This window comes from Anabrus simplex, chromosome 5, assembly GCF_040414725.1.
Source record: "Anabrus simplex isolate iqAnaSimp1 chromosome 5, ASM4041472v1, whole genome shotgun sequence".
NCBI classification, from domain to species: Eukaryota; Metazoa; Arthropoda; class Insecta; order Orthoptera; family Tettigoniidae; genus Anabrus; species Anabrus simplex.
The window spans coordinates 424139099-424147990 of NC_090269.1; the positions used below are offsets into that span (position 1 = coordinate 424139099).

At 41.0% G+C, this 8892-nt stretch overlaps 1 protein-coding gene across 1 annotated transcript; it reads left to right on the top strand.

Annotated features, from left to right (window-relative positions):
- Positions 1 to 521: 521 nt before the first annotated feature.
- Positions 522 to 5476, top strand: LOC136874595 (cuticle protein 8-like). The gene is made up of 3 exons (XM_068227870.1): positions 522 to 593; positions 4383 to 4574; positions 5153 to 5476. Exons 1-3 carry the CDS (start codon positions 522 to 524, stop codon positions 5474 to 5476), a joined length of 588 nt encoding a protein of 195 aa, XP_068083971.1.
- The last annotated feature ends 3416 nt before the right edge of the window (positions 5477 to 8892 follow it).

Consider the following 8892-nt stretch of genomic DNA (forward strand, 5'->3'; position numbering starts at 1 on the left):
ATTATTGATATATATTGTTAAACATGATTAAAAGAGAAAAAGAGGTTAATTAATTTAGGTATAGCCGGAAAGATACAGATTTCAAATAATTTACTACCATCTGAGAATTAAACTAAATTTGAGGTAATATATTGATGTAATACTATCTTTAACTGTACATTAAACTCATAGCTAGATTCGGAATTTTAGCTGGTGATAGTTTAGAATGCAAACCAAATGTTTATTAGAAGAGTCGCCTAGCCCTATCTCAATAATGTAATGAGAGTAACATAAACTCTAGTGTTTCTGGTAGAAGAGCCCCTAATATTTATGCAAATCTCATAACATGGTCGTTGTGCAGGCTAGCGTATTATTGCTATTCGTTTTAGTAAGTTTGCATATTGCCTAAAAACCTGGGCTCTACATCATAACATCGTTTTCACACGCAATGACTCGTTCCAGTGCTGGAAGCACTTAACGAGGAATAAGTGGCTGTACTGTACTATTCCAGCATCCTGAGGCGGCGATAGTGAATGATCGATATGTGGCTGTTCTGTGGACAGGTATTTCTAGGACTGACACAGAGCGAGTATTATGAAGATGTAAAGATCAAGGTGAGGAAAATTGCTGTAGATAAGCAGGAATGTCTCCCAAAAGCTTTAATTAATAATGAAATCCTCCCTCCTGTTGATATGATGACCGCCGGAATGAGTGGCTCAGACGGTTCGGTTGCTGGTCTTCTGACCCCAACTTGGTAGGTTTTATCCTTGCTCAGTACGTCGGTATTTGAAGGTGCTCAAATACGTCAGCCTCGTGTCGGTAGATTTACTGTCACGTAAACGAAATCCTGCGCGACTAAATTCCGGCACCTCGGCGTCTCCGAAAACCGTAAAAGTAGTCAGTGGGACGTAAATAAAATAACATTACTATTATTTGATGACCTTAAAATTTTCTAAATCTATGTAACGTCCTGTAGTTTAATTACTCATTTTGTATGAAGATTATAACATCCAGTGTGTAACTGTATCTAGTGCGCATTGTGCGTCAGCTAACGACATTTGAAGATTTACAGAAATGGTGAAATTAAATTTAGTCGGGGGTATAAATATGATATCCTCATAATGCATTGAAACACTATCATAACTATCAATGTTATTATTATCAAAACAGGGGCAGCTGATTGTTATCAGTATTATTTTTATACTCTCTTGGATAGTTCCGAACTTAGAGTGCTCTGTTCGATTCCCATTAGGGAGTAGATAAATTGTCGAACGATGCACGTGAAGCTATGTTCACTCGTAATGCACTCGCAAGGCTTCAAACAGCTCAGTTACAGCATCTTGTAGTTTCCACGTGTTGAATGTTTCAGCTACGTTGCTCTGAGATTTCAATAACAGTAACTTCCATTCACAACTCGGTTACACACTACAAAAAGTACCTTTTCCGACCAAAGAATAGTGTTACGAAAATGTTGAAAACTTTGGGCTGGGAAGACTCCGAGAAAGGAGGCGAGCTGTTCGACTAAGCGGTATGTACCGAGCTGTCAGGGAGGGATGGAGTGGAATGCTATTAGTAGACAAACAAGCGTATGTAGATCTTTACAAGGTAGGAAATATCATAATATGAAGATAAAGTTGGAATTCAAAGGGACAAACTGGGGAAAATATTCATTTTAGGACGAGGAATAAGGAAACAGACGCTGCATGGCCGAGGGGGTAAAGCCGTGCTTGGTTCACCCGCAAGGACGTGGGTTCGATTCCCCGTCAGAAAAACGAAAAATTTAATAAACGAGATTTCCACTTCCAGAAGTGCATATGGTCTTTAGGTTCAGTCAACCTACACCAGAAATTAGTAGCAGGTTCATTACTGGGGGCAAAGGCGGCCGGGCGTAGAGCTAACCACTCTACCCCTCCAAGTGCCGAGGTTACGGGTAGTGGAAACCATTACCTTCCACCCCTTCAAGGGCTTTCATAGCCTGTATGCAGATGACTGTGCTTTCTTTTTTAAAAATAGTAAGGAAATTATAACGGGAAATATTCGACAAATCTACAAATTGTTTGAAATAATTTAAGAAAAATTGGAGGTAAAAACTGCTGGGGAATCTGTCACGGAAGAACACCCCTAAACGCAGATCAATGATGACTGATTAAAAAGATACGCACTTACATCAATCATCTCGACGTTGAACTTCATAAAATATGTTGAATTCTTGAAGAATTCCTTCGCTGTTAGTTTTATTCCATTCAAATATTCGGTTACTTACAGTTGGCATAAGTATGTACATTCGTGGATTTGCAAGGAAAACGAAAATTAAGCCTCTATTTATTTTATTTTTTATTTGCTTTACATTGCACCGACGCAGATAGCTCTTACACCGGCCCAGCGATGTAGGGGTAGCGTGCCTGCCTCTTACCTGAGGAACGCTGGTTCGATTCCCGGCCAAGTCAGGGATTTTTACCTGGATCAGAGGACTGGTTCGAGGTCCAATCAGCTTACGTGATTAGAGCTAAGGATCTATCTGACCCTAAGGTGGCGGCCCCGATCTAGAAAGCCAAGAACAACGGCCGACAGGATTCGTCCTGCTGACCACACGACACCTCGCCATCTGCAGGCCTTCAGGCTGAGCAGCGGTCGCTTGGTAGACGAAGGCCCTTCAGTGTTGTAGTGCCATGGGGTTAAGTTAGTTAGATATTACGGCCACGATGGGATAGGTAAGTACTAGGAGTGGGAAGGATGCGACCGTGGCTTTAATTGAGGCACAGCGAAAGCAATTGCCTGGAGCGGAAATGGGAAACCACGGAAAACCACTTCTAGGATGGCTGAGGTGGGAATCGAACCCGCCTCTACTCATTTGACCTCCCGAGGCTGAGTGGACCCCGTTCGAGCTCTCGTACTACTTATCAAATTTCGCGGCAGAGCAGGGACTCGAACTGAAGCCTTCGGGGGTGGCAGCTAATCACAGTAACCACTACACCACAGAGGCGGACTCAAACCCACTAACTACCGAGTGTAAGCTAATACTTACGTGACAAAAACCGCGCGGCACACATTAAGTTAGTTTTTGTTTTTTATTGTTGACAATTTCACACTACCTTAAATGACTCATTATTTCGTATTTATTAAGTCGTATGCCGTCAATTTCCAATTTATTTGAAATCATTTAGGAAAAAGCTAGGAAAGTAACAGATAGGGAATCTGCCACCTGGGCGACTGCCCTAAATGCAGATCAGTATTGATTGATTGATTGATTGATTGATTGATTGATTGATTGATTGATTGATTGATTGATTGATTGATTGATTGATTGATTGATTGATTGATTGATTGATTGATTGATTGATTGATTGATTGATTGATTGATTGATTGATTGATTGATTGATTGATTGATTGATTACTCAACATTCTAATTTTCATTTTCTTCTTGCCGAAAGAGTGGCGTTTCATTCAAGTATTATTAACAATAATATAGTATGGGTATTGCTGGCTGGAGCAGTCCTCTTAATGCAGACCCTCCGACGAAGGTGGCTAGCATTTTCCATCTAAGGGGAAACAGCGTGATATTGTGGTAGAAGATAGTGTTGTGTGAGTTGCATGAATTTTGGGGGCAGCACACAAACACAGTCTCTGAGCCACGGAAATTAACCATTTAGGATTCAAATTCCCGACCTAACAGGAAATTGAACCTCAGGCCGTTTAGTCAAGGATCCGAAATTCATTCAAATAAAATACATTAATATAAATTCAGTTCACCTCTGCGGTGTAGTGGTCTGTGTGATTAGCAGCCACCCCAAGAATCCCGGGTCCGATACCCGGCTTTGCCACAAAATTTGAAAAGTGGTTCAAAGACTCGAACGGGGTCCACTAAGCCTCAAAAGGTCAACTAAATAGAGGGTTTCGATTCCCACGTCTCCCGTCCTCGAAATCATTTTTCGTGATTTCACACTCTTTTTGGAAAATGCTGGGATGGTACCTAATTTAAGGCCACACCCGCTTCCTTCCTTATCCCTTCATATGTTCGCATCACCCACAAGGTCCATACACAGCATAGCAAGTGAAGCCGCCTGGGAAAGTTACTGGTCCTCCTCTTCAGTTGTATCGCCGACCAAATGTTCTACTCCCGAGCACCCTGCCCTTGAGCGGTAGACGAATGAGCCCTCGCTGAGTACGGGGATTAAACCAACACGGGGAATGGGGGCAGGGATTAAATTTTTATAAATTAGAATTTCAACTACACAGGGCTTTTCTCAACATACTAAACAACCAATAGCACACTTTTATAATGATATATTCTTATTCTGAGTTCAGCTTGTATTGAAGGGCTGTGGAAACATTTCCTTCTATACCCATGATATTATAGTATATAGCTATTTGGAACAGTGAAAATTCATGATGCACGTTTCAGACTCTATCTGTCGTCGCGACGCTCGCTGTTGTCGTCTCTGCACAGTATGGGCATTCCAAAGGGGGTCAGTACGGTGGAGGACACGCCGAGTCCTTCATCCACTTCGTAGGTCCTGTCATAGGACCTGCTCAGCCCATCCACGGTGTGGTCAAGGACAAACATGGACATGAGGAACACATCGTCGACTATGTGGTGAGTAAACCATTGAACGCGTCATTCATTATTTCTATGAAATAATATTATTTCCATTCGTAATATAATGCTTACTTACAGATTTAAACAAATATATTTGTCAGTCCAAAGTCAAAATATAGTGGAGTTTGAAAATCTAGCATATACCCAAAGCTGTGCAGTAGCCACAGAGGCTTCAGTCTTATGGAATGCTCATGCTTATAAATGCTCTGAGACTAACAATATTTTAATACTGATTTACCTTCGCTGTTTAAGTCGATTGTATAATTACAGGATATTTAAATAAACTAACGTTTCCTAGTTAGAAAGAGTTATATGTTTCATAATAGACAACTATACAGTACTCCACATAACTTCAAAGCTAACTATATTCAATTCTGATACCGTCCGAACAACGAAAGTAACAATGCAGAGAAGGGTAGTCAATCAAAGCACCTAGCGAGAAGTGTGTAGCAAGCAAGTAAATTCTCATTTGTGCATATAAAACACTGTGCCTTTAAGGGTTAGTTCAATGTTTTCTCAAGAAACATGCACATCACTGATATAAGGACTGAACAATGTTTTTATTGTATGTCCAGGCCCATCCTCACTACGAATACAAGTACGGCGTAGCTGACCACCACACCGGAGACTTCCACGGTCAGCAGGAGTCTCGGGACGGACACAAGGTGGTGGGAGAGTACAGTCTCAAGGAGAAGAGTGGTAATGTGAGGACCGTCAAGTACGTGGCTGATAAGGACGGCTTCCGTGCCGAGGTGCACAACAGTCACCACAACACTCATCCTCAAGGATACAGCAGTCAGGAAGGCCATGGATACGGCAGCTCTGGAGCTAGCAGCGGCTACAGTCAGGGAGGCCTTGAAAGTTATGGCGGTTCTGGTTACAGTCTTGGAGGTTATTAATTCTATGGACAGACCACTCACTCTCTTTCATCTCAACACGACTGATCACAACCGCACTCATCACTGTCAGACTTTCATAAATTTCACCATTCATACAATGCGATTCGTATTTAGTTGTTCATAAGAGCGTTTGATATAATTTCTCACCTCAAAGTTATATTTTACTTTTTGTGCTTTGTTAATTGTTAGCAAATGATATATTTTATTTTGTTGATTATCTTCTGTGCGAAATAAAGTCGTGCATTTTATAGCAACAGGTGTTCTTATTCTTGTTCGTTAATTATCACGTATTGTCTTCATCATTTCCCCACTGTATCCTAATGATCTTTGGTTTTTTCCTTTACCTGGAGATGTAGCTTCACGTTCGATCCTACGATGTAATACCTTCCTCTCCTGGTTAAAGACGTTATCACAGTTCTTCTAAGCCTTCTACGCCATCTCTGCCCACCATGTACCATTACAGGGAGTATATCAACATTTTAAAACTTACATAAGGAAGTGATTTATATAAACATATGTTCTACCTGCGTTGGTACTGAGATACAGGATTTGCACTGACGATTTTTTCTTCCGTTTTGATCACTGCCGAGGCCACATTTGGAAGATATGGAAACATAATCCTTCATAATACACACATGTGCACTTAAAATCCCCTTCGTACAGTTGTCGTTAATCGTCAACAGTGTTATGGACAAAACGTCGCACCAGAACTCTGCAGCTTCCATGTACGCCGGTTTTTGGAAACTATCTTCACACGATGGTGGACCGGGCCTTGAGATCCAATGCACTGGCCTTCCTGGTCTCCTGATCTTAATCCAGCCTTCATGGTGTAGTTCAAAATGCCAACTCACGGTGGTTGAAAAAATTGAACAAAATACATCTCGGGATCAGTTTGGTTTTAGAAGAGGGAAGGGAACAAGAGAAGCTATCCTAACAATAAGAATTATTCTAGAAATAAGTTTGAGTGTTTACAGGGGGACATACATTTTATTAACGGATATAGAGAAAGTGTGACTCGACGTTGAAATATTTATACCATCCGTTCGTCATGAACGCGTCTGGAACATTCAGCACTCGTATGTCAACTATGCTGTGTTTTCGTTTTTTAAAGCCATTTTACGGAACTCATGAAAACACCTTCGCCGCTTGACGTAGTTTACGGGAATTATAACCGCTAGTAACTCTCGGTCTTGAATGTTTCCAAGAATTTGTTCAGACGTGCTTTCTGAGTAAAGATGTCTTCGTCTTCTCTCTTCCCATGGAATTTAATATTTTACAACAGTTAGAGGACAGTGAGAATTATTTCGGTGTACCAGCTACTAAATTCAACAATTTGTTAGTGTGCGATACAGATGAACGTAGGTTTTCTTCCTGCGTTCCTCCTCAGAGGTCTTTTTCTTTTACTTTGAAACTGACAAACAAATTAGTAACCTGAACAATAATTAATACAAGCAGAAAAAAATAAATTATGTTTTTAAAAAGGTCGATACTAATTTCAAATAAACCGAGCTCGATAGCTGCAGTCGCTTACGTGCGGCTAGTATCCAGTATTCGGGAGATGGTGGGTTCGAACCCCACTCTCGGCAGCCCTGAATATCGTCACAATAAGTCCTATCTGCGTCGGTGCGACGTAAAGCAAATAGTAAAACAAAAATTAAGCCCATTCAATGGAGTCACTGTTCCTTTCTTCTGTTTCTTTTTCATGTTCACACTGTAATACTGGAGTGCTCATTTTGTGAAAATGCACTTGCAAGTGCTGATAATGCTGCTGGGAAATATGATGATCCTGTCCGACTCGTTGGCTGAATGGTCATGTAGTAGCCTTCGGTTCAACGGGTCCCGAGTAAGAAACCCAGCCGAGTCGGGGATTTCAAACGCTTCTGATTAATTCTTCTGGCTCAGGGACTGGGTGTATGTGCCCGTTCCAAAACCCTCCTCTTAATAGTCAGACAACTTATCACACTACCAACAACCAATGAAACACGGTATAGTGATTACATCCCTTCATATAGGATCCGCGTCAGAAAGGGCATCCAGCAGTAAAACAGGGCCAAATCCACATGTGGGACGTATTTCGCACCCGCGATCCCACAGGTGTGGGGAAGTGGTAGGAAAAGAAGAAATACGATGATCCTGATTTGTCTGAGTTCCCATATAACCACTCCTTTCAGATGCGGTTTAGAGTGACTCATTTTAATTTGTGATCGTAAATATTTTTCATGTAATAAAATTGGTTTTTATTAGGGGAGTACTGTTGGGTCTGCGCGGCCTGCAATGCAGGTGGTTCAGGGACTTTAGGAGCCCGCAGACTTTTGTAGAATCAGTCTAATAGTTTTATTTTTTTACAATTTGTACGTACAGTAATTGCTATCTAGCAGTAGTTATTATAACGGTGTTGAATGAAACACAGCACAAAATTGTTTAAAAATAATTACAGCAATGAAAATTGATACAAAAATATTATATTTTAGTTAGAAAATGATGCTTTCTTGGTGTGCAATGCAACTGAGATCATTTTTTGCATACATTTTGCTGAACATTTAACTTAATCACTCATTTATTTGACAACAGTGTATAATGTCAAAAAGAAGTAGGTGTACTAACGTCCGGCCACGCGGTGTAGGAAGCAACGCGTCCGCCTGTTACCCGGCGGCCGTGGCTTCGATTCCCGGCCGGGTTAGGGGTTTTGATTGTAAATGATTACTTTCTGATTAATTACCCTGGCCTGGGGACCGGGTGTTTGTGTCTTCCTTAATATTCCTTTCCTCACATTCAACACTTTACATCCGCAATATAGTGCAAGTACGGGCAAAAGATCTTCCTAGGTCGACGCCCTGAACAAACAGCACAAAAAAAAAACTGTACTAACAGTGAGCTCAGTTTCGAACGAGCTCCCTTTGCACGAAGGTAACAATAGGCTTACCACTCGCGCTGTCTGATACTTTTCAAACTTTATTTGAACAGTTCTTAAATAATTAATGTTACTGACTTTACGTCCCACTAACTACTACTTTTACAGTTTTCGGGAGACGCCAATGTGCCGGAATGTAGTCCGGTACGAGCTTTTTACGTGTCAGTAAATCTACCGACTCATGGTCGACATATTTGAGCACCTTCAAATATCACCGGACTGAGTCAGGATCAAACCTGCCTAGTTTGCGTCAGAAGGCAGTGCCTCAACCGCCTGAGCCACTCAGCACAGGGATCAGTTTTTAATTTAATTTTGTTCCTATAATTTTCTGTACTGTAATCGATTAAATGATGACAACTGAAACTCTGTAGTTACAGAAAAATGAAACCAATTTTAATTACGAAAAACTAAGTGGTGTATGGTCAGCAGCTTAGCTGTTAAACGGACACAGTCAAATAAGGCCTATTAAACATGAATTTTTAATAATATTAAATTTTTTTGTAAT

What these genes read in the sequence shown, in the direction of transcription:
- LOC136874595 (XM_068227870.1), top strand. Translation starts at nt 522, where the DNA reads ATGTGGCTGTTCTGTGGACAGGTATTTCTAGGACTGACACAGAGCGAG. An exon ending in ATGAAGATGTAAAGATCAAG is followed by an intron (nt 594 to 4,382) that starts GTGAGGAAAATT and finishes TGCACGTTTCAG; the next exon opens with ACTCTATCTGTCGTCGCGAC. An exon ending in AACACATCGTCGACTATGTG is followed by an intron (nt 4,575 to 5,152) that starts GTGAGTAAACCA and finishes TTGTATGTCCAG; the next exon opens with GCCCATCCTCACTACGAATA.